The sequence below is a fragment of the Talpa occidentalis genome, unplaced genomic scaffold (genome assembly GCF_014898055.3).
Source record: "Talpa occidentalis isolate TD23 unplaced genomic scaffold, MPIMG_talOcc4v2.1 talOcc4.16, whole genome shotgun sequence".
Taxonomy (NCBI): Eukaryota; Metazoa; Chordata; class Mammalia; order Eulipotyphla; family Talpidae; genus Talpa; species Talpa occidentalis.
Window position 1 is genome coordinate 81,340,818 of NW_023601653.1, and position 24,211 is coordinate 81,365,028.

At 52.8% G+C, this 24,211-nt stretch overlaps 2 protein-coding genes across 5 annotated transcripts; one reads left to right on the top strand and one right to left on the bottom strand.

Annotated features, from left to right (window-relative positions):
* Positions 1–721: 721 nt before the first annotated feature.
* Positions 722–15,131, top strand: DGKA (diacylglycerol kinase alpha). Of its 4 annotated transcripts, none has more exons than XM_037514946.2 (24): positions 722–775; positions 5,285–5,429; positions 6,122–6,195; positions 6,500–6,632; positions 6,874–6,948; positions 7,362–7,411; positions 7,763–7,837; positions 8,022–8,141; positions 8,254–8,368; positions 9,221–9,309; positions 9,403–9,522; positions 9,704–9,802; positions 10,004–10,087; positions 10,326–10,399; positions 10,522–10,596; positions 11,720–11,805; positions 11,901–11,990; positions 12,740–12,900; positions 13,132–13,196; positions 13,434–13,524; positions 13,829–14,027; positions 14,126–14,246; positions 14,428–14,488; positions 14,747–15,130. In XM_037514946.2, the coding sequence occupies exons 2-24, from the start codon at positions 5,366–5,368 to the stop codon at positions 14,831–14,833; spliced, it is 2,208 nt and encodes a 735-aa protein (XP_037370843.1). In that variant the 5' UTR covers positions 722–775; positions 5,285–5,365; the 3' UTR covers positions 14,834–15,130. The 4 variants fall into 4 exon arrangements, with proteins under 4 accessions (XP_037370843.1, XP_037370841.1, XP_054552664.1 ...); XM_037514944.2 differs by lacking the exon at positions 722–775 and adding an exon at positions 4,774–4,861 and having other exon boundaries at positions 14,747–15,131; XM_054696689.1 differs by lacking the exon at positions 722–775 and adding an exon at positions 4,909–4,928.
* Positions 15,132–15,193: 62 nt separating this feature from the next.
* PMEL (premelanosome protein) lies at positions 15,194–23,795 on the bottom strand. Its single transcript, XM_037514947.1, has 11 exons — positions 23,618–23,795; positions 21,011–21,121; positions 20,734–20,880; positions 19,617–19,751; positions 19,079–19,240; positions 18,128–18,832; positions 16,816–16,926; positions 16,507–16,591; positions 16,192–16,397; positions 16,008–16,095; positions 15,194–15,440 (listed from the first exon to the last, which is right to left on the bottom strand). Exons 1-11 carry the CDS (start codon positions 23,691–23,693, stop codon positions 15,299–15,301), a joined length of 1,968 nt encoding a protein of 655 aa, XP_037370844.1. The 5' UTR covers positions 23,694–23,795; the 3' UTR covers positions 15,194–15,298.
* Positions 23,796–24,211: the final 416 nt, after the last annotated feature.

Consider the following 24,211-nt stretch of genomic DNA (forward strand, 5'->3'; position numbering starts at 1 on the left):
CTCTACCTCTACCCCAGAATTAGGGGAAGGATCTGAGTCTTGAGACAAGGAGGTGTCCACGGAGTCGGGAAAACAAGTCGGAGACATCCTGTGGTTTGGGTTTTGGGGAGGTGAGGAACCTTGGAGACAAGGGTGGGCAGTGTCTCTCAAGTCGTGTCAGGCAGCGTGCAGCCCACGGCAAGGTGCGTGTGTCTGTGTGTGTGAGAGGTGTGTGACCTTTTTGGATCTCTGGAACTCCGGCAGCTGCGGGATCTCCTGAGTAAGACTTCAGCCAATGGTCGCGGGAGCGAGTTGGGAAGTCCCTGGATGGCAGCGCGTAACAGGGCAGGGAGGTGGTTGGGTCTGCAGCCGCCGTGCGCTCCCATCGGAGGTCCGGCGCCCTGTCTGGGCTTCCCGGCCCTGGAGCGCGGGCACGGGCTGGGGGTGAGTAGGAAGGTAAACGAGGACAGCCGCGGAGCGGAGCCCGGCGTGGGGCGAGGCGCAGGCGGTGGAGAAAGGGGCGCAGACCCGAGCGCCCGCGCGATCCCGGGGCCGGGCGCGTCAGGGCCGGGGGAGCTGGAAACAGGGGCCTCTCAGCCGGCAAGTTCGCGGCGTCGGGGGCGCGGGCGCCGGCGCGGGCGGGCTGGGGCGGGGGGCGGGGGGCGGGGGCTGTGTCGTCAGGAGCTGGGCGGCCCCGCGGCGGCCGCGCCTGCCCGGCCCGTCCCCTCCAGCCCAGCTCGGGCTCCAGCTCCGGCGCCGGCGCCTCAGCTCCGACCGCGCGCCCGCGGCAGGCAAGGTAGAGACCCCGCGAGCCCCGCCGCCGGCCCGGCCGCCGCGGGGGCAGAAGGGGGGGGCCGGGGGGGGCCGCCCCCAGGGCCGGGGTAGGGCGGCTGGGCCGAGAAGGAGGAAGCGTGACAGCTGCAGCGGGTGCTCGCAGGTCTGCGCCGGGGCGCGGGAGGCGGCGGCAGGACTGGGCCGGAGCTGCATGGGCAGCGCCCCCCCCTCCGGGCCTCCCCCTGCACCCCTCCCGCGCGCGCCCCGACGCGGTGCAGCCCGGCTCCGGGGTCCCAGAGTCGGCGGGAAGTCCCTTCTGGACCCTCCGCAGCCTGCACGGGTGGAGAAGGGCTCTTGTTTGGCCTCCTAGTCCCCAGCTCCCCACCCCCGTGCTCCCCACACCTGTCACCAGGAAGTTTGGAAACTACCTGGGTCTGAATCCCACTTTTTACCTTTACGTGGGGGAAATTGGCTTTACCGAGGAGATGCAAATCTCGCTGGGCATCCCCTCAGGCTCAGAACCTATCGCCACACATCCCCCTAACGTGCCAGCATCACAACTTCCTCCTGTGCTGCACAATGACACTCCCCCCACATACACAAACACCACCCCCCAAATCAGGCATCTGCCATGTTTGTGGAGGCTTAACAAATTTGAGGCATCAAGCCAAATTATTCCCTTTTAGGGGCCACTGACTAGCAGCAGGGATGGACTGGGGAGAATAAACCTTTCCCTTAGCCCTAGAAAAGGGAAGGAAGCTGCAGGCCCCGGGTGTTGGATAAGGGATTCAGAAGCCCAGGTAATCAGGCGCGGGTCCTCAAAGGGAAGTGCCCGGCCCCTGTGGTCCTTGCTGCATCAGCCTGAATGCTGGGGGGCATCGCTGGTTCCTGAGTAATGATAAACTTAAATGACTTGGAATGTGAGCAAGAATGTTGAAGTGAAAAGGGAAATTGAAAATGTTTGCACTGGCTTTGGCAATCATGTCTATCCCTTGGTTACCAGCAATTCTAGTATTTGATGTTTAAAACAAGAGCGAGAAAACCAGAGGACGGAATGTTTAGAGTCTGCTTGTGACCTTGAGAGAGTTGCTGGCTCTCTCTGGGTCTCAATTTTCTCCTCCTTAAACGATGAGTGTTGGTGCCTCCCAGCTCAGATGATGTTCTAGCATTCTCTGCCTCCAAGTCAGCTTCTTACTTTCTCCCCCAAGTTTTCGGGGTGGGCAGGGAAACTAGAGGGAGAAAGAGACTGGTGACTCACAAATAGCTGGCAGGCCACGGCGGGCAGCAGACCCCACCCTCCCAGTCCCAGCATCCGCCTGGACTAGCCCAGGTTATAGCCTCAGGCTTGGGATGGAGCTGAGGACAAAATTGGACGTGTTCCAGGTCTTTAAGGCCCCAGAATCCTACAGCTTGCTGCCTTTCAGCAACGTGGGGTAGCCAAACTTTCAAGGAGAGAAGTCAGGAGGACAGTCGAAAAGATCCCAGGAGCCCTATGTCCAAGGGCCCAGACCAGGGATGCCCTTGGGCCCTAACACTTTAGGTTCTAGTCATCTCACCAGCCTCCCAGAGGCAAAGTGCAGGACTGTGATACTACGTGTGTGTCCTCGTGCTTGAGATATGACGTGTCGGGGGAGGGGGCTTTTAACTGGGCGTCGCTGTTGCTGGAAGTTCCTAGAATTTATGCCTTTCTGGGTCAAAGACACCATTTTTCTTGATCTCAGCATGTGTTTCTCTAGGTGCCACCCTTGTATAATATAATAACAATAAGAGCGAATCTTTGTTGAATTCTTCCTGTGTGTCTTGCAGTTTTCTGAGCGGTATTATCTTATTTAATCCCCACTTTGTGACTGATTTCTCTAGGTAGCCATTTTAACAAAGAGGAAACAGGTTTAGGGAGATGAAATAACTCACCCAAGAGCTAGAATTCTAATCCATGCCCACCATTCTCTTAAACTGTACGATATATTATGTTTAAGACCCTGGGGGCCAGGAAGCATCATTGTGAAAAGATACTTAAAAGAAAAGTGTCCGGTCCTCTTTCCTGTTTATTGTCCCTTGTTTGCTCTGTCACTTTCTTTCTCCAATCCCATTTCCTAGAACTTTGGAGCCATCTAAGAATCCCCAGGGGTAATCAGAGAGGCTAATTAAGCCATACAGGTCCCATTAGCCATAAGACTATTATGTATTCATTAGATTTGTTGGCAGCAGAGTTGGATTATAGTCATTGAAAAGGATCAGATGGGTGGAGTCCTTTCTCCAGAATGTGTGCCCCAGACTCTAAGTGTTCCCAGAAAGCTCCCAGCACAGGAAAGTTATACTATGGAAGGAAGGTGGGCAGCAGAGATATCCCAAAGGCAGAGATCACAGGGAAGATTCTTGCCTATCAGAAAGGAAATCCTCATAGGTATTATCTCCTTGAATCTGACCCAATAAGCCCTAAATAAATGGGCAGAGGGAGGCAGGAGATCAGAGCCTCGAATGGCATACCTCAATTAATGCTTTTTAAGCATCATTCATTCATTAAACAAATAGTAACATAGCACCTACTAGATGCGCTCCAAATGGTCTCATATTTCCCTAATACTCTGGCATCCCATTTAACTGTCCTAGATTAATCTTCCCAAAATATGACTCCCTAACTACCCAATCACTTGTGTAATCAATATGTAACACCCACTCCATGCTAGGTGCTGTTTTAGATATTGGAGATATAATGGTGAACAAGACTGATGAATTCCTGTCTTTGAGGAACTTGCGTTTTATTAGGACAAGACAGAAAATAAAGAAGCACATTAAATTAGCAAGATTATTTACACTTGTGATAAATTCTATGAAGGAAAAGAAGAAAGGAGGGCGAATGCTTTAGGATGGAATGATCAGGAACGATCTGTTGGGGGAGCTGACATTTCACTTTGGACAAGAAGTCAGCTCTGCCAAGAGTGGTATTCCTTGTGACCCTGCACAGGAAGGACTAGGTGTGCTTGAAGAACAGAAAAGAGGGCAGTGAGACGAGAAGACAATGTGTGGAACAAGAGGAGGACAGAGAGATAAGCAGGGGCCCCACCCTATGATGCTTGGGTTCAAGTTTTGCCTTTGGCTCTTCCACTTACCAGTTGCCTTGGGACACCCCAACCTCTTAGAGCTCCAGTTTCATCATCTGTAGAATGAAGAATGGTTATAACCAATAATTTCCTCTCTTGTGGGATTTGACTTTAATTGTTAATATAATAGAAATGTAAGCCTTTTATGTGTAGGTGCTATGCTAGGTACTTTTTAAAAAAATATTTATGCACACAAGAACTGGGGTGTAGGCCAGAGATGCAGAGGATTCACCAGAGACAGAGTGGGGAGCAGAACAGGCAGATCTACTGAAATACACTGCTGAGGGGAGCAGCGGGCGAGACAGGAGAGGTCTGCTGCGCCATGTGGGTCACCTCCCTGGCCGGCCAGGGATGGAACTTGTGCTGCAGAGGCTGTGGATTGCTTCACAGTGTGGCGCTTAACCCCTTGGGCCACTGAGGAGGCCCTAGGTATTTTAATATATTATTTAACTCGGTCTTCACAACTGGGAGGTACAGGTACCTGTCATTCCCATGTCACAGGTGAAATCTGCCCAAGTCACACAGAGGTAGCAGAGCTAAGAATGGAACTAGGTATCACTGCCCCTGGCTCTGGGTTACTCCCAAGCCCGCTGAACCATCCCAGGGCGCTGCTGCTGCTGCTACTGCAAGATGCCTCTGAGCCCCGGCCCCTGGGCGGGTGGTCGGCATGACCGCGCGGTGGCTCCCCTTTGGGCTCTGGGTCTCTTAACCGAAAGTGGGGCCTCCCTAAACACGGCCAACGGAACAGGGCGGGAGAAGACCCTGGCGTCCTAGACCCGCACTCCGCGCCACCCCCTTGCAGGGGGACCGCAGGCAGCCGCTGGCCGCTCCCTGCCCTTCCCCTTCGGAGCCCGGCGGGCCGGGCCGGGCACCTGGCCAGAGCTGGTTCTGTGTCACGCGTCCGAAGCTCTAAGAGGTCGTTGCGGGGCGTGGGTGGCCGGGGCCGCGGCCGGAGGCGGAGCAAGATGGGGTCGTGGCCAGGGAGACGTGCGCCCGCGCCCAAACCAGTGAGGGCCCGGCCCGCAGGATGGGAAGTGGGAGACCCGCAGAGACTGGGGGTGGGCGGTCCAAAAGGTAGAGACCGAGCCGGGCACACTCTGACCCGTGAAGTGGGGGGTGGGGGGAGCAGGTGCGGGGCGGCGAGGGGAGGGGAAGGTGGTCAGAGACGAGCTGAGACGACTGGGGAGAAGTCAGAGGGCTGGAGAAGGAACCAGAAATGGGGGAGAGTTAGATGGAGCTGGGTCAGAGCCAGAGCCAGACAGCGCTGTCAGGGGAGACGACCTGGGGACTGAAGGGTGGGGGACAAGGAAGGAAAGACTTAGGGAGGGCAGAGACTAAGAGGATGGAAGCAGTGGAGACGGGAATGAACGAGGGCACGGGCAGAGACACAGAGCTGGCTTCTCCCACCGCAGCTCCTCTTCTTCCTCCAGATCAGCAAGAGCCAGTGGAGGCCCCGGCGCTGCAGGTACTACTGCCAGGCGGTGTTCGTGACCACCCTGAAGAAGAAGAGGATGGCCAAGGAGAAGGGCCTGATAAGCCCCAGTGATTTTGCCCAGCTGCAAAAATACATGGAATGTGAGTCTTCCTCTCAGCCTTTCCTTTTTTTTTTTCAAAGATTTGTTTTATTTATTTATGCATACAAGAGCTGGGGTGCAGGCCGGAGCTGCAGGGGTGTGTGTGAGAGGATTCACCAGCAGCAGAGTGGGGAGCAGAACAGGCAGATCTACTGAAGTCCACTGCTGAGGGGAGCAGGGGGGGACAGGAGGGGTCTGCTGCGCCGTGTGGGTAGCTCCCTGGCCGGAGATCCAGCTCGTGCCAAGTGGCTGGCCATAGCTTCATAGCACTGAGACTTTAACCCCTGCACCACCCCTGCAACCCTTCAATTTTTGAGAATTTGTCCTGGAGAATCTCTCCCCCGAGTTCCTCACCTTCCTCCTTTCCCGCCACCCTGGTTTCCCCAGTGGCCTTGAGCCTGTCTGCTCCTGAAATATGCATTATCTAGAAAAAGGAGGAGAGGACGAGGGGGAGATGCCAGGGGTCTCAGCTCTCCCCACTCTCTCTGACTCTGGGCTGACTCCTCCCGGTCTTGGAGAGGAGGGACCCCACTTTGGAGGACCTGAAATGTTTTTCTTTCTGTATTTCTTCTTGTAATGTCTTTTCTCCTTTTTCACTCGGATCTTTTCTCCTGTTGGGTATTGAATGGGGTTGTGGCAGGGGGGTGGGAGAGCAGAACCAGACTAATAATGCTCTTTCACTGTCTTCACTAGACTCTACCCAAAAGGTCAGTGATGTCCTAAAGCAATTTGAGGATGGCGACATGGCTGAATATCTCCAAGGAGATGTGAGTGGCAGCTAGGAAATCCTCTCCTTGGCTAACTCCTCCCATTATTTTTGCTACTTCATGGAGATCCCCAATTTCCAGAGATTATTCTGGGTGCGCCCCCTGCTACCTTCCCTCTAGACTCCTCAGCATCCATTGTCCCTACAGCTCTTCCTTAGGACAAAGCAAGAGATGCTGTTAACTCAGGACTTGGCCCAAGAAACATACTCTGCTTTGGCTCTTCTCAGCACTCGCTCTCTCTGTAGTCACTCCTCCTAATTATTTAGCCCCCAACTCCCCAGAGTAATGCTTACTCTCATCATAGGCCATTGGGTACGAGGGATTCCAGCAATTCCTGAAAATCTACCTGGAAACGGATAATGTCCCCGCTCACCTGAGCCTGGCACTGTTTCAGTCCTTCCAGACTGGCCAAAACTTAGAAGAGAGTGTGGAAAAAGGTATGGCCATGCAAGTGAGAGCTGAGGGCGCCATTGGAAGGAAAGTCAGATGTTTGGGGATGAGAGTTAAATCGAATCCCGGGTCAGGGTGTTGGGAAAGAGAGGTGGAGGGCGGTGGGGGGGGGGGGGTCGGGCTGGTCGCAGAGCTGGAGGGAGGAAGGTGAAAGGGAAGAGGCGGAACAAACAAAGAGCCAGAGTAGAGGGTTCCCCCAGCTCACACCTGCTGCCTTCGTGTGACCAGATGTGGTGTGCCTCAGTGACGTCTCCTGCTACTTTTCCCTTCTGGAGGGGGGCCGGCCAGAAGACAAGCTAGAATGTGAGTTGCCTCTGGACGGGGAGGGGCAGGAAAGAGAGGAGAGAGGGGCTATTCCCCAGGGCCATAAAACATGAGGGATGGGGGAGAGAGAAAGGGCCCATTTTCTCCTTTCCTCCAGACTTCTTGTGCACGGCAGTCACCCCAGGACCCACGTCTGGTCTCCTGTGGGCGTCCTGGGAATACATGCTCTTGGGAGGTGGGACACGTATGCTGTCTCCCCTGTCAGGTGCACCAAGGGCAGAAGCCAAGCCTGTTTCCCTTCCCTGTCTGTTTCCTTTCTCAGTCCCAGCCCCCAGCCCTGGGCTCTTCAGCCAAAAGGTCTCTCCCTATCTCTTTGTTTCTACTGTCTTGTGCTATGAATTCTTTGCGTATCCCTCACAAACTGACCCTGGCCTCCCTAAAACACTCCACAGTCACCTTCAAGCTGTACGACACGGACAGAAATGGAATCCTGGACAGCTCGGTGAGTTGTGGGACCCGTTCGCTGGGCAAGGGAGTGTGTGTCCATTTGTCTGTGCCCTCCTATCCCAACTCTTTCAGGATCTTAAGACGCAGAGGGAGAAGTTGAGTCCTCTAGGACTAAACTTGGGAGTAGGTCCCAAGTTCTTGACCCCTAAAAGAGGAGGCTGGAGACATGAATTGGGGGCTGCCTTGCAAACGTAGGAACACACATAGACAATCATTTCCTTGGCAGAGGCACCTGAGAATGAGAGGTGGGTTTGAGGGTGGAACCAGGAACCCTGAATTCTAGAGAAGAGTTTAGATGGGGTATGAGATGGGGTATGGCTGTGGCTCTGACCCTCTTTGCCCCTAGGAAGTCGAAAAAATCATTGTGCAGATGATGCGAGTGGCTGAATACCTGGATTGGGATGTGTCTGAGCTGAGGCCGGTGAGTTCATGCCCCTTCTCATGCCTTCTCCTCGGCGAGTCGTGCGTCTGCCTTACACTCTCTCCGATGGGCAGCCTGGTTCTCACAGACCAGGATAACTGGGTGGGGTATTCTGGGGCAGTGGAGAGGCATCAGATTCAGGAGGCTGCTCAAACCCAAAATCCCTGCCCCCTTCTCTGCTCAGATTCTTCAGGAGATGATGAAAGAAATTGACTACGATGGCAGCGGCTCCGTGTCCCTGGCTGAGTGGCTCCGGGCTGGGGCCACCACTGTGCCACTGCTGGTACTGCTGGGCGTGGAGATGGTAAGTAGGACAGACCTCCGAGGATGGGTAAGGTAGCCCCATGGGTTGTGCTAAACGGAGGTTGCCTCCTGAAATGCTTACACACCCCCTAACAAATGTTCTGCTCTCCCAGACCCTGAAGGACAACGGGCAGCACATGTGGAGACCCAGGAGGTTCCCCCGACCAGTCTACTGTAACCTGTGCGAGTCGAGCATTGGTCTTGGCAAACAAGGACTGAGCTGCAACAGTGAGTGTCTGGCCTGGCAGGATGGGAGCAGAGGCAGCGGTCAGCCGCGGGTCATGGCTCTCTGAGCTTAGACAGGCTGGACTTGAGGCCTGGGTTCCGCCACGGACACGTCCTGTGGCCTTGGGAAAGCCGCGTAATGTTTTGTTGTTAATATCCTCAACTGAAAATGGGGTAGTTGTGAGTATTGAATAAGACGGTGCAAGAAAAGTGCTTTGCACAGTGCATGCACGTACTGTTAAGTCTATTGTCCTTAGTTATTAGGAGTATTGTTGTATCTGGGCCTCCCATGCATCATCCAGCTCCGCTCCCGGCACATGGATGGAGTGGGGTGGGCTTGCGGCAGCAGCCGCTCTTTTAGGGAGGAAAGTGAGGACAAGGCACAGGTCTTGGAGGTGCGCTCCCACCCCTAACTTTCATTCTCTACCACACCCTCACAGCAAGATGTTTTTGTTTTTCTTATTTTTTTAAGATTTATTTTATTTGTGCATGTAAGAGCTGGGGTCTAGGCCCGAGGTGTGAAGGTGGGGGTGTGAGAGGATTCACCAGAGACAGAGTGGGGAGCACAACAGGCGGATCTATGAAATACACTGCTGAGGGGAGCAGCGGGAGAAACAAGCAAGGTCTGCTGCACCCTGTGGGTCAGCTCCCTGGCCGGGGATTGAACTCATGCCGCAGTGGCTGCGAATAGCTTCATAGTGCTGAGACTTAACCCCTGCACCACCAGAGAGGCCCAAGATATTTTGCTTTGTTTCAGTGAGTGTGAGAGTGAGTGATCCTCCCTTGCCCTTAGTTTAGGAGGAAATAGGGGGAGGGGCTGCACTTAAGGCTCTGACCTTCTTCCCTCTCACCCAGTCTGTAAGTACGTCGTTCACGACCAGTGTGCCATGAAGGCCCTGCCGTGCGAAGTCAGCACCTACGCCAAGTCTCGGAAGGACATTGGTGTGAGTGACCCTCCCAGCACCCACTGCTGCCCTCAGCCCTCCCCCAGTCCCTAATCAGACCCGCTCAGGCAAGAGATTGCCTCTCTCCTCAAGGTGCAATCCCATGTGTGGGTGCGAGGAGGCTGTGAGTCTGGGCGATGCGACCGCTGTCAGAAGAAGATCCGGATCTACCATAGTCTGGCCGGGCTGCATTGTGTGTGGTGCCACCTAGAGGTCAGTTGGGGCGCTGTCCCTCCAGCCTCTGTCCTCGCCAGCCCCTCAGCTGCCTAGATTCCAGGACGGTCCCTGTCAGCCAGCTGTCCCAGCCCCCAAGGACTTCCTTTCCAGCTCCAGAACCCCGAGTGGAGGGGGGGAGATTCCCTCCGTGATCTCTCTGTGCCCGTCTTGTCTTTAGATCCACGACGACTGCCTCTCAGCCGTGGGCCCCGAGTGTGACTGCGGGCTGCTGCGGGATCACATCCTGCCTCCGTCTTCCATCTTTCCCAGCGTACTGGTGAGCCCCTCGGCAGTGAGCGGGAAGGGGCCCGAGAGCTTCCCTGACTTTCACACACACACACACACACACACACACACACACACACACCACAGCCATTTGGAAGCGAGAGCCTGTACTTTGGGGATTCAAGTCGGACTCATCTGTTTGGGGAGTCACACACAACCCAGTTTTCCTTTCCGCTGTTTTCTTCCTGCCTAGGCCTCTGGACAGGAGCGTAAAAGTAACAAAGCAGGCCACAAGATGGTGGATGATTTAGGTTTGAGCACCTTTGAGGCTATGCGGGTACGGCACTTGGGCTTCACGATGGGGGTGTTTTTTCTTGGATGGAGCCCCGACGGGAGGGAATGCCGTGGGAAACCTGGGGAACGGTGCCAGAAACACCCCCTTCCCTCTCTTCCACCCTCATTGGAGAGGGACACAGCATGTTGGAGGAATGCCAGGGTTCTGCCCCTGTCTCTGGGCCTCAGCTTGATACTGATGAAATCCTGCTTTTCTCTTCCTTGTTTTCCCCCCAATGCAGATTGATCCTGTTTCTAATACCCACCCGCTTCTGGTGTTTGTCAACCCTAAGAGTGGTGGGAAGCAGGGACAGAGGTGAGAAGAGATACACTGTGGAGAGGGAGGGCTCTGTGTGGAGGGGGTAAACCTTGACGAGGACATTAAGAGGGTTGGGTGCTGATTTTTCATCCCTTGCTTCCCTTTTCCCCCTCACACAGGGTGCTTTGGAAATTCCAGTATCTACTAAACCCCCGGCAGGTATTCAACCTTGTTAAGGACGGTCCTGAACTAGGGTGAGTGTGGGTCACGGGCTGTATCACGGTGTTTGTGTGTGTGCCTGTCTGGGATGTTAGAAAAGAACAGGAAAACATGCACATTGGAGGGGAGGACTAGGGGACCCCAAGAAATCAGAATTCAGAATACTGCTTTTCCTAGGGTCATCAAGTATCCCCGCCATGAGTTCCCTGTCTCGTCTTTTTTATTTTTTAAAGATTTCTTTATTTATGCATACAAGAACTGGGGTACAGGCCAGAGGTGTGGGGGTGGAGTGAGAGGACCCACCAGAAACAGAGTGGGGAGCAGAACAGGCGGATCCACTGAAATACACTGCTAAGGAGAGGCCTGCTGTGCCATGTGGGTCACCTCACTGGCCAGGGATCGAACTTGTGCTGCAGTGGCTGGTGATAGCTTGATAGTGCTGAGACTTAACCCCTTGCCCCACTCGGGAGGCCCTCTGCCTCATCTTTTTACTAACCTGAAATTGTTAGGGGAAAAGGCTGTCCTGAGCAAACTCAATACAGGCTTTGTGGATGCCACCCCCACTGCATCAAGACACTGGGAACTACAAATCCCATGATTCCCAAAGGGAAGTTGCAAGGACCTAAGGGCGGAGTTAAGCAGTCATTTTCTCAGTTTGTAAATAAAACCAGCCATGTTAGTGGAGTCTTGGGCACTTGGCTCACACTCTAAGCCAGGCAGGTTTGGTCTTGGCGGGTCATTTGGGATTCCAGGTCGCGGAACGGGTAGGATGCATTTAAGAATTTATCTGCCTCTTTTCTCCCTGGGTTGTACATTTCCTCATTCCCCTTCCCTTGTAAATAAACCTTTTGTTAACCTTTTGTGTGTGCCTGCAGTGTAAGTCCCTTTTAAGGACGCGGGCGAGGACCCACAGTCAGGCAACCCATTTTAGAATGGGTTGCCCTGTAACAACAGGATCAAGGTGCCATTTTCCCCTACTATGGAGGAGTGGCTATAACTTTCCCATTGTATTTTTTCTCTGCTTTTAATAGAAATTCAAATCTTTTGACAAAGGACAAGGGTATCATAGGGAATGAGAGACAAGAAGTAGTCTTGTCTAAGGGCTGGGCAGCCTCTGTACTGTTGTTATTCCTCATCTTCTCTCTCTTTTTGTCTCAGGCTCAAATTCTTCAGAGAGATTCCTGCTTACCGGATTTTGGTGTGTGGTGGAGATGGCACAGTAGGCTGGATTCTAGAAACTATTGGTCAGTGCAGGGAGAGGCTCTAGGCAGGGCACTGGGACAGTGGCCTTCCAGAACCAACCCCCTCTCTCCATCTCCTCACCTGCTCCACCCCCCAGACAAAGCCAATTTGCCTTTTTTGCCTCCTGTGGCTGTGTTGCCCCTGGGCACGGGAAACGATCTGGCTCGTTGCCTAAGATGGGGAGGAGGTAAGTGATTAGAAATTGTTTTCCCGGGTTTGTGGAAGGGAAAAATACTTAAGAGAGAATCTAGGTATCTGCTCTAGAAAGAGGGTTGGGGAAAAAGAGGGGCACGGATGGGTGGGGGCTAGAAAATGACTTTTGGAAGAGGCAGGGACCATCATCTGAACCTACAAGTATCGAGGGTGACTGTCCTCTTCTCTATAAACAAATAGTCTTATATTTCTCCCAGCCAACAATTAGGCCTCAGAGAATCAAGGGACATAGGGGAGGGAAGGAGGAGGATGTGCAAACAAGGAAGGTTATATAACCGGGAGGCCCACTATTGAACTTTTCATTCTTTTCGCTGTGCCAGTATCACACGATTTAGACCCTATTTCTTCCTACAGTGCTCTATTTGGTAGAATTAGAGGGATGGTGAGAGAGAGAAGTATTCTCCACTCATCGCTCATTTTTTTTAGCATTTTGCATTTCCCTGGCTGTTTTCTCCAATCTTCTAGATGAGCTCTGGCATTACTGTTAGAGGCATACACACACTGGGAAGCTCACCCTCCATGACAGCATGATGTGAAGAAAAGGGTCAGCGAGGGGCTCACCTCCCCTTGAGACCGGTTCTTGGGGGACATGACCAAGCACCCCGCCCTTTCACTAACCAGCCTTGGTCTGCAGAACCAGGGCAGCGGATCTCTCATAACACGTGGGGCTGGGCATTGAGAGCCCTGGAACCAGGACTCAGTGCCGACTTGTCTTCTCCCTAGGATATGATGGTCAGAATTTGGGGAAGATCCTCAAGGATTTAGAGATGAGTAAGGTGGTACATATGGATCGATGGTCTGTGGAGGTGATACCGCAAAATACTGAAGAAAAGAGTGACCCTGTCCCCTTCCATATCATCAATAACTACTTCTCCATTGGTGTGGTCAGTGGAGTAGGGGCTGGGGTGGAGGGAACCAGTGGGATCAAACAGGCAGAGGGCGGGCAGAAGGGGAAGGTGGAGGCTAAGGGAACAGTGACACAGGGAAATTGGGGGTGGATCCGGAGGTTGCAGAAAAAGAACATGGGACATAATTGCTCCCAAACTAGGGAGCTAAAGAGAGTTTTGTGCTGAGAAGAGGCAGGCCTCTGATCGTATATGTCCTGAACTCTCCAGGATGCCTCTATTGCTCACCGATTCCACATCATGCGAGAGAAATATCCTGAGAAGTTCAACAGCAGGTGAGGGGAAGGGGAGGTAGATGTGGGCAGTGACATTGCAGGGATCTGGTTGCCATCGAGTCTGACACAGGGCCCTTCCATGGGCACCGACACCTCTAAGAAGCCCTTCAACCAAAGCCACCCTCCTCCCCCTGGGACTGAAGTCTGGAGTTCGAGGCCCTCCCTGTCACAGCCCCCCCCCTTGCCTGCATTGTGTGATGCAGCCCCTCCCTGTGGGCTTTGTGTTGGGGCTGACAGAATGAAGAACAAGCTCTGGTACTTTGAGTTTGCCACATCGGAATCCATCTTCTCGACGTGCAAAAAGCTGGAGGAGGCTTTGACAGTTGAGGTGGGTGTGCTGAGCCCCAAGCCTACATCCCTTCGGCGTCTTAGATCTCAGCTCTTCGTTCACGATACACTCGGGAACGTCCATATTCCCACATGTGAACTCTTCCCTAGCCCATATGCAGGGGAGCAAACCTGTACTTTGCTCTCCAATCCTGACTTTTCAATTAAGCTACAACGATCCCTGTTTCCCTCCATGCCTTGCAAACCTCCAAATCGCGGCCTTCCCAGTTTGTCCTGTGGCGGCAGCAGTGTTCACCTGCCTGCCTGCCTATGCCGTGAGGTGTTAGGTGCTCTCTTCCCTTCAGATCTGCGGGAAACCGCTGGATTTAAGCAGCTTGTCCCTAGAAGGCATCGCAGTGCTCAACATCCCTAGCATGCACGGTGGCTCCAACCTCTGGGGTGACACCAAGAAACCCCAAGGGGACATACATGGGATCAACCAGGCCTTGGGCGCTACCGCTAAAGTCATCACCGACCCTGACATCCTGAAAACCTGTGTACCAGGTGAGAGGAGCAGCGCCGGGGGGTGGGACTGGTGGGAAGGTGCGGTCCTTTGGCGCACTGTGCTTCTTCCAAACCCATCCTCCTGCTTCCTGCCCCAGACCTAGGCGACAAACGACTGGAAGTGGTGGGGCTGGAAGGTGCACTTGAGATGGGCCAGATCTATACCAAGCTCAAGAGTGCAGGACATCGGTTGGCCAAGTGCTCTGAGATCACTTTCCAGTAAGGAAAACTCGGGTCTCTAAGAGGAGTGGGTCCCGGAGAGCAGAACCAGGGGTCTGGGCATGGTTGGAGGGGGCTGCACTGGAGCTGCCTCAGTAACAGGCTCTCAAAGCCAGCCTAAGAAATAGTCTGTCTTGGGCCGGTAAAGGACTCTCCACCAGTTTGCCTTGGTCTCCCGCAGCACCACAAAGACCCTTCCCATGCAAATTGATGGCGAACCCTGGATGCAGTCGCCCTGTACGGTAAGCATTGCCTGTGCCTACCTAAAATGCAATCCTCAGGCTCCAGGGATCCTAAATCCCCACTCCCCACCTTTTTTATTTCCTCCCGAGCCTGAAGTTGCTCTGTGTACCATTCCTCCCAGATTCTGATTTCTCGGCCCCTAGCCTTTCCAGGACCCTGGCAACCCACTAGGAGCCCCACAGATTTTCCCTAAAATCTCTGCTACTGTAGCCCTCAGGCACCAGGTCCTGCTTCTGAACATGCCCCTTCCCTTCCAGATCAAGATCACCCACAGGAACCAGATGCCCATGCTCATGGGCCCATCCCAGCCTCGCTCCTCCAATTTCTTTGGCTTCTTATGCTGAGGGAACACCCTCAGCCTCCGAGCCAGCCTCGAACCCACCTCTTCATCCGTGGACTCTACTCCCTAGGCTCTGTACATTGCTGCCACACCCTCCTGCCAGCTCAGGGGAGTATTCCTTCACCCTCGCAGTATTTATTACCGCCTCCACTATTCCCCATGTACATGTGCGCTTGCTGCACACACACACACACACACACACACACACACACACCACCAACACATACATTGAAAGTGCCTCATCTAAATAAAATAACTTTTTCCTCCACTGGGATATCTGTTAAGTAAGTAGTTCACCTCCTTTCTTTCTACGTCTATTCCTTAAATGGCAGATTCTCTCAGAAGCAAGAAAAAACTGCACCGGGTTTCGAGTATTTATTTCAGGTAATGGTAGCTTCCAAGGGAAGACTGAGGATGGACAGGCATGGTGGGGAACCCCAGCTAAGTTAATGGCATCCCCTGAGAGTTCTCAGACCTGCTGCCCACTGAGGAGGGGGCTGCTCTCACCAGGGGGGCGGGAATGGAAGATCTGGGGCAGACGCAGCCAGTGGGTGCTGCTGTGGGGCAGCTGGGGACAGGGACCAGCTGAGCGCTGCTTCGTGAGTCTGCGCCTGATGTTAGGAAGAGAAGGGGGAACTGGTTAGCAATGGACAAGGACAGCTTGTGTGTGCCCCTCCGAAGAAGACACACCAGTATCCCAGTTTACTCGGCCTTCACCCTAGTTCTCTCCCCTTCTCCTCATGTCCAGGGTTCATCCTCTTATTTCTGTGGTAACTCTGTCTCTTCCCCTCTCACCCTGTCTGAGGACTGGGTGAGTCTCTGAGGACTGTTGGCATCCAGGCCTGGGGGTCTGCCCTCGGACAGGTAGAGAACTCAGTTCACCCAACCTCTGCTCTCTATTACTAATAGCAGCAGTCATCAATATCATGTTTCATTGCACTCTTGTTTCAGAACCAGGTGCCTTATCCACACTGTCTCTAATCAGCAGCCCCACAGAGCAGCTATTTGTTTTCCTGCTTTTCAGAGACTCAGTAAGTTTAAGCTACTTCTCCAAGGTCCCACTAACAAGACATCAGTCCCAGCCTGTTTAACTTCCAAATCTGGGCTCTCCCTTTGAGGAAGAGCTGGTAGTGGTCAAAAGGAGTACGGGGGTCTGTGTTGGATGGGGGAGCACTCACCTATATATCAGTGATGCAAGCACCATAGCCACCAACACCAGCAAGATGCCCATGAACAGGGGACCCTGTGCAATGCCTGCTTCTTGACCTGTGAGCAGAACCCCACAACTTCAGTCAGTGTCTGCGCCCTGCCAGAGAGCCTCTACCTATTCCTTTTCATCTTTGCTCTTGTTCAAGTACCTACCAGGCATGACAAGCTGGGTGCTGACCATTGCCAGACTGTTGGCATCAGCCAAAGACACGTTGAGGCAGTAGATCCCTGAGCCGCCCTTCAGTACCTGGTGCAAAACCAGCTGGCAGGCTGGATTGGGTGGCACAGACTGACACAGCCGCTGAGCAGGGGGCTGGCATCCTGGAGATGAAATATCCATACAGGCTTCCTTGGGCAACCTGGGAGAGGTGTCAGCATATGTCAGGGGATTAGGGAAGGAACAGCGGGCCCCAGAAGTAGGGCAGCAGTCAACCCAAGAGTCCTCGGGGCAACCAGGGCGACACTCACCCGCCTTGGCAGGATACGGTCAGCTCAAATGCATCCCCTTCACTGGAAGGCACAGCCTGCAGAATCTCAGCATTCTCGATACCCTCTGCAAAGTTGGGAGATTTCATGTTGATACCTCTACTAAGCTTCCCCAAAGGCCCACAAAAGCCCTAGGTCTGCTTCCTCAGTGCCACCCCTCTGCCTTTACCTGGAAACCCTGGCATTTTGCATTCTTCTTGTCCAGGTGAGTCATTCCCTCTAGAGGGAGTGACTCACACCCCAGACAGAACACACCTCCCTCCACCAGGTGCCAAAGTAGGCAAGACTCACGGACAATGTCCAGGGTGAGGGAAAAGGAGCCATATCGGTACAGGACACAGTCCAGGGGGGCTTGTCGCTTCACCAGAATTACAGTGTCATCCAGCAGGGGGCTCTGGGAGCCTGGCAGGAAGAGGGAAATTCAAGAGAAATGACTCACCAGGAAACAGGCTGAGGAGGCATTTTCCAGGTAGAGACAGAGGTACTCGGTCTAAGCTTGGAATCAGACAAGGGCAGGGAAAACAATTTTATGGATAAGGAAACTGAGGCCTATCCCTGGCGGCTCAAGGGGTTAAGACACAGCCTATGAAGCTGTCTGTAGCCACTGCAGCATGAGTTTGATCCCTGGCCAGGGAGGTGACCCACATGGCGCAGCAGACCTCTCCTATCTCACCCACTGCTTCCCTCAGCAGTGTACTTCGGTCAGTCTGCCTGTTCTGTTCCCCACTCTGCTTCTGGTGAATCCTCTTGCCCCCGCACCTCTGGCCTGTACCATAGCTCTTGAATGCATAAATAAATAAATCTTAAAAAAAAAAAAAAAAGGAAACTGAGGCCCAGGAGGGAAAAATGACTGCCCCAGAGTCTTACACCTAGGAGTAGCATTGGAGTTTTTAAAAACCCCAATGTTTATCACACCCCACACCGTGCCAGTGCCTGGAATAGACACTTGACAAATGTAATTCATCTAAGAACCCCCAACTAGCTCCTTCCTCCTTTTTCCATATTCCTAACATAATTCCAGGTCAACTGAATCCAAGAATCTGGAAATATTTCTATATATTTACACTTGAAAATGAGAATATAAGTGTTATTTAAGTGATCACACTGTTCCCTGGCCTTTGTGTCAGGGAACAGCTCCCCTCAGAAGTAGAAGAGCGACCAGCTCTCTACCCATGACATAGGGGAAGACCCTGGTTTCCTGAACTCCAGGTCTTTTTTTTTTTTAAGATTTAATTTATTTATTTATGCATACAAGGCCAGAGATGCAGGGGGTGAGAGGAGTCACCAGAGACAGCGGGGAGACAGGAGAGGTCTGCTGCGCCATGTGGGTAGCTCCCTGGTCGGGGATCGGACTTGGGCTGCAGTGGCTGTGGATTGCTTCATAGCGCTGAGACTTAACCCCTGTACCACCAGGGAGGCCCCCTGAACCCCAGCTCTATTTCACATCACTAAGAAGGAGTCAAGGATTTTAAAACCAGTGAAGATGCTGAGGGGACTCCAGTGCTAAGCAAAGGATTAGATAAATCTGGGACCTGAGTAAATCTTTCAGCTCTTTAATAACAAAACCTACCTCAGTGAAACTCATCCACACTGGCCCTCTTACCTGTAGTACCTTCTATAGGCATGAGTGGGCTGACGTCTGGGCCCTCCGTTTCAGGGGTGGGTATCTCACCAGCTGTGGTCTCCACCAACTCTGTAGTTGTTATCTGTGCAACTGTGGTTCCAGGGGGCTCTGCCGTTGGTACTGCAGCTGTTGTACCTGTGGGCTCTGCAGTTGGCATCTCTGCAAGTGTGGTACCTATGACCTCTGAGGTTGGCATCTGCTCAGGTGTAGTACCTATGCCCTCTGTAGTTGGCACCTGAACAAAGGTAGTGCCTGTGACCTCTGTGGCTGGTACCTGTGAAGCTGTGGTTCCAGAGGGTTCTGCAGTTGTAGTACCTACAACTTCTGCAGTAGGCACTTGCCCGGCTGTGGTGCCAGGGGCCTCTGCAGTTGACACACGACCATCTGTGGTGCCTGGGACTGGAGAGGAACCACAGGAGGCGAGAGGAATGGCAGCCTGCAGCACCACTTGGGCAGTGATGGGGCCAGGCTCCAGGTAAGTGTGAGTGACTATAAGTGCCCGGGAGATCAGGGTTCCAGTGCTGTCTCCAAAGTCCCAGGTATAGGAGATGTCAGCCCCAGCCAAATAGTCACTTGGATCATGGAGCTGGAGGGCAAAGGTCAGAGGCTGGTTTCTCAGGAAGTGCTTGGCCCCTCCATTCAAGGCTCGTAGCTGGGATACGCTCACAGAGAAGGGCACCTGGTCTGGGGCCAGAGCCAGAAAAGGCAAGAGTCAGGCCTCAGCCACGGCTTCTCCTTTCCCAGCCACACCCTCCAGCCCCAAGCTGACCAACTGGCTCTGCACCGACTCCAAGCCCCACATTCCTCTGCCCAGGTCTTCCTGGTTCTGCCCTTTCAAGAAGACACCACGTCATTTTGCTTCCAGGGCTTCCCCTTTCGGGTCCAGCAAGCCACCCCTATGCCTGGCCTTGCCCCTTTCTCAGTCCTTACCAGTGATGGTGAAGGCTGAGAGGGCGTGCGCTAGAGGCACGTAGCTCTGCGGCCCCCGGTGGTGGTAGACGGTCACCTCCATGGTGTGTGTGCCCAGCAGTGCTGCGCCCGTCCCAATGCTTAGCCCCGACGCTGGGCCGCCCAGAACTTGCCAGTATTGGCCTGAGGTTTTTGGAAAGAGAAGCAGGTGGGGTTCTCAGAGGGGATGGAGCAGCAGGGATAGAGGCAGGGCACCAGAGAGGGAAGGTCAGAAGGTAGATTAAGGATGGTTAAGCAGAGGTTATCTGGAAGGTTGCCCTGTGGTGGGCGGGACAGGACTCCCAGTGTGGTGGCCCATGGGGTGGAACTGTGATGGGGAACGGGCTCCCTGAAAGAACTGTAATAGGGCAGAGGGCAAGGTGCTATGAAAGGAGCTATGGAGGGAATGAAGATTAGGAAGCGACGCTGACTTTAAGGGGTGGGGCCAGAAAGAAAGGGGTTCAGGTGGGAAGAAGTGACTCCAAGTAAGGGTGACAGACCAAAGAAGGGAATCCCTCACCCCAAGTCTTCCAGACATAAACAAAGCGTCTTCTCTGAGACCAAGGGCCAGATGGGCAGGCTCCCCCGTCAGGGAAAAGGCAGGTACCACCAGGTTCCTGGGGGTACACCGGCTGTCCTCCCCATACCTGACTTCCTGAAATGTAGAGAGTCACTGTTAAAGCCTGGCATTCCTTCTTTTCTTTCCTTTCTTTTTTTTTTTTTTTTAATTAAAGTGCTTTTTTTTTATACACACAAGAATTGGGGTCTGGGGCCACAGGTGGGGGGATGAGAGGATTCCCCAGAGGCAGAGTAGGGAGCAGAACAGGCAGATCTACTGAAATACTCTGCTGAGGGGAGCAGCGGGGAGACAGGAGAGGTCTGCTGCGCCCTGTGGGTCAGCTCCCTGGCTGGGGATCAGACTCAAGCCGCAGTGGCTAATGATAGCTTCATAGTGCTGGGACTTAACCCCTGAGCCACCGGGGAGGCCCTGACATTCCTTTCTATTCACCAAAACCCCTAACATCTTTCCCATCTTTCCTTGTCTAGAAAGTATATTCCCCCTAGTGTAACCCATTTAGAGTGGTCTTGGGGGGACTGGGAATTATAATTAGAGGCTCCCGTACATGTACTTGTCCAGGAGAGAGACTGGAAGACTATATATCAAAATGTTTAGAGTGATTTTCTCGTTGAGTGGAATAAAAACAACAACAGCACCAGCAAATGCTGAGTCTTCACTATGGGCTAGCGCAGGTATTGTGCTCGACTCTTTATATATTGTCACATTTAATCCTCAGAGCTCTTCCAAGGGAGGCATCATTCCCATTCAGAAAGGAGGAGATGAATGCCCAGAGCAATCAAGTACCTTGGCAGGGGTCTCATACTAGCAACAGGTTTAGAACCAAGTCCGTCCTGGGTCTAGTTGTATTGGATTCTGCTGTTCCCCTGTGTGAGGAACCAGATGTTCTTTCCTTTCTGCTTTAGCTGTGTTTTCTAATTTTTCTACAATGCAAATGTATTATGTATATAATTAAGGGAAAAAAAAACAACACGGAGAGGGAACGAGGCACCCCTGAGCCCGTGAAGTTACCAGGGAACCTGAGCCTAGGAACGAAGGCCTCGAGTGCAGGAGGACTCACCGTTGACGACGGTGTTGTTGGCCCAAATGACCTGCCCATCTGGCAGCACCTTTTGGCTTTCAGGGAAGTTCAGGACGATAGAGAAGGAGGCCATTGCTCCGACCAGCGTAGGCCCGTCGTTACTGACCTTCAGGGACACCTGGCCACCTGGGACGGGCAGCTGCATTAACCGGGACTCCTGGGCGTCCCCTCCCCATAGCCTTTCCCCAGCCCAGTTTTTGCTCCTCTCCCCATCCCATTCCCGCCATGTCCTCCCCAGAAAATGCAAAGTTGCTACCTCTCCAGCAGTCAGGCCCCTGGGCTTCTGTCCACTCGGGATACAGCTGCTTGTTCCAGGTGTTCGTTCTGAGCTGCCTCGAGACACCAAGCCAGTCATGGTCTCTGGACCCTAAAAGGAAAAATCCATAAGGGGGGGCCCCTCTAGGATCCTTAGTTGAGTCCCTGCTCAGGGGATAACACTACCCCATGCTGCCCTGCTCATTTTCACATTCAAGGTACATTTAAATCTATGGAGTACTCTATACCAAGCACTATGCTAGGCACAAGGATGTCCTTCAGAGGACCTGAAGGAATTCAAGTACAGGAAATAGACATGTAAGCCAGGTCCTGTTTAATATAAGCCGCAGCAGGGCCTCCCCAGTGGCGCAGCGGTTGAGCGCTGGGTTGCGAAGCTGCCCGCAGCCTCTGCAGCGCCGGTTTGATCCCTGGCTGCTCCCCGGCCCCTGGCGAGGGTCCCACATGGTGCGCAGACCTCTCCTGCTGCCCGCTGCTCCCCTCAGCAGTGTACTTCGGTCCTTCTGCCTGCTCTGCTCCCCGCTCTGGCTCTGGTGAATTCTCTTACCCTCCCACGCTTCTGACTGTACCCAGTGCTTGTATAAATAAATAAATAAATCTTAAAAAAAATAATAATATAAGCTGCAGCAGCTATGCATGAAGCACAACAAAATGACAAACTGAACACTAGTTTTACTTGAGCAGGTTGGGAAAGACCTCAGTGAGGATTCGGCCTCGGGGAGAAGCCACTCGGGGCAGAAGCCCTGCATGAGCAGATGCAGGGAGACAGGAACACATGGTATGACAGGGCACCGGCAGATTGGTTAATGAGGCCCAGGTGGATTGGAGGCTTGAGTGCCAGACATAGGCACTGACTTTTATCCTATAAGCAGGGTCACCTCAGAAGATTTTGTTTTACTGAGTTATAAGTCACATACCACAAAATTCATCCTTCAGAAGCTTTTTGAATAGGATCAGATTTGTGTTTCAGAAAGATTGCTATGGCAAGCAGTGGGGAAGACGGATCAGAGGCAGACAAAGTTTGCGGGTGGGAACAGAAGGACAGTGATTATAACTGACCATGAACGAGGTCTGAAAGAAGTTTGCATATGTGCTCACTCAGATCCGGCAATTATCAACATTTTGCCACATTTGCTTTGTTTTGTCTACTTGGTTTTTGGCTAAAGCATTTAAAAGCAAATCCCAGATATCTTATTGTTTTAAACCTACAAATTCAGTGTGTTTCTGTACAAAAAAAAAACTTTCTTGAATAAGTACAATGTCATTTCACACTAGAAAAATCATTAAACCTGGTCCATGTGAAATTTCATGAATGTCTCATGATTTTTATTTTATTTAATTTTAAGGATTTATTTATTTATGCATACAAGAGCTGGGGTGTAGGCCAGAGGTTTTGGGGGCGAGAGGATTCACCAGAGACAGAGTGGGGGCCAAGAACAGGTGGATTGACTGAAACAGACTGCTGTGTGTGGGAGCAGCGGGTGAGACAAGCGAAATCTGCTGGGTCAGCTCTCTGGCTGGGGATTGAACTCATGCTGCAGTGGCAACAGATAGCTTCATAGTGTTGAGACTCAACTCCTTGTGCCACCAGGGAGGCCCTGTCTTACAATTTTTAAATGAAGGATCCAAAAAGTAAGCACAATCTTTAAAGAGCCTCAGGTGGACAAAAATGAAGAGATTATTTCCAGAATACATTAAGGAACCAAAAAACAAAACAAAACATTGAAATTGCAGCATGAATGAGGAAATTTAGCTCAAAAACTTCCTAGAAGTCTGAGACTAGGGATCTTGGGAGAGAAAAGGAGACTTGGCATATGATGTGTATGTTTCAGCACAGCAGAAACTCCTCACTCCATTTCTAATGTGCACTGGAAACCTAGTTGATTCCGCTGGGGTAGAGTCTGGATCATTAACTGAGCATCTCACCACTAAAGACAGAGAATCATAAGATGGCCCATTCTTTCTCCACTCCCAGCCCTCTCTCCTCAAAGAAGCACGGGACATTCCAGACCCTCTCATCATCCCTACCCCCAACCCTTGCTCTTATCACGAGGCCCCAATCCCCCAGAGCCCTTTCATGTGATGCTCAGCTGAGACCCCTCTGCCTGTGGCTTCCAGTTCCAGAACAAAAGACCAGGGCTGTGTTCACCCATCCCTTTCCCAGAGAGGGTAGGTGGTACCTCCGTGACCTTCTTATTTAATTCCACCTTCTCTTACTTCCCACTTTAAATACTATCCCAAGTGCCTGAGACACAGTCTTAAAAGAGTCCCCCATTCATTTCATTCCTTCAGAGTCCCTACTCCAGTTCACTGCCCCGGGGCCGGGGGTCAGAATTACAACTACAAAGACCCATCATCCTTCACCGGCCCTTCCAGGCAGATAGGATTATTGCCAGGTGGATAGGATTATTTCTAGGTTCAATGCCAAATCTCTATGTGGCAAGTGAGCCCAGGCACCCACATCCTCAATAAAACAAACGGGTGAGAGAAAGCTGAAGTACTGCTGCTATCTCCGGTTAGGAGGGGGAAAACTGGAGCAGGTGTTCAACCCCAAATTCTCACTGTTCAAGTCCACACACACCACACTCACCTTCTGTGGCCCCCAGAGCCAGAAGAGCACCCATCACAGATACATACAGAAAGCATTTTCTCAGCACCAGATCCATCCTGCTCTTCCCTTCAGCAACCGAAGGCCCTGGGGGGCCTGGGACAAGACCCTATATAAGGAAGGGGTGCTCATTTGCATAGCTTTTCCCCCTCCTCCTGCAGGCAGGTCTGGGAGGAGCAGGAGGGCTTGAGAGAGGCAGAGCTGACAAGCTGGACATCCCGCTACCCAATCACAGCTTCTGCTTTCACCGGGTCGCTATCGTCTTGACACACCCCATCCCCGGGGAACAGACCGAGTGAAGGGGAGCTGCAAACACGCACCCGGCACAATTCATCATGGGAGAGTGAATTAATTTGTTCTTTGAGTCAAAGCAACAACCTCTCAAAAAGAAACAGAGGCCCTCCCTGGTGGCTTAAGGGGTTAAGCACCGCACTACGAAGCAACCTGCAGCCTCTGCAGCACAAGTTCGATCCCTGGCCGGCCAGGGAGATACCCACACGGCGTAGGCGACCTCTCCTGTCTCGCCCGCTGCTCCCCTCAGCAGTGTACTTCGGTCAGTCTGCCTGTTCTGCCCCC

What these genes read in the sequence shown, in the direction of transcription:
- DGKA (XM_037514944.2), top strand. Translation starts at nt 4,820, where the DNA reads ATGGGGTCGTGGCCAGGGAGACGTGCGCCCGCGCCCAAACCA. An exon ending in AGTCTCGGAAGGACATTGGT is followed by an intron (nt 9,310 to 9,402) that starts GTGAGTGACCCT and finishes TCTCTCCTCAAG; the next exon opens with GTGCAATCCCATGTGTGGGT. An exon ending in AGGAGGCTTTGACAGTTGAG is followed by an intron (nt 13,525 to 13,828) that starts GTGGGTGTGCTG and finishes TCTTCCCTTCAG; the next exon opens with ATCTGCGGGAAACCGCTGGA.
- PMEL (XM_037514947.1), bottom strand. Translation starts at nt 23,693, where the DNA reads ATGGATCTGGTGCTGAGAAAATGCTTTCTGTATGTATCTGTGATGGGT. An exon ending in GGCTCTGGGGGCCACAGAAG is followed by an intron (nt 21,122 to 23,617) that starts GTGAGTGTGGTG and finishes TTTTCCTTTTAG; the next exon opens with GGTCCAGAGACCATGACTGG. An exon ending in CAACAACACCGTCGTCAACG is followed by an intron (nt 19,752 to 20,733) that starts GTGAGTCCTCCT and finishes TCTACATTTCAG; the next exon opens with GAAGTCAGGTATGGGGAGGA.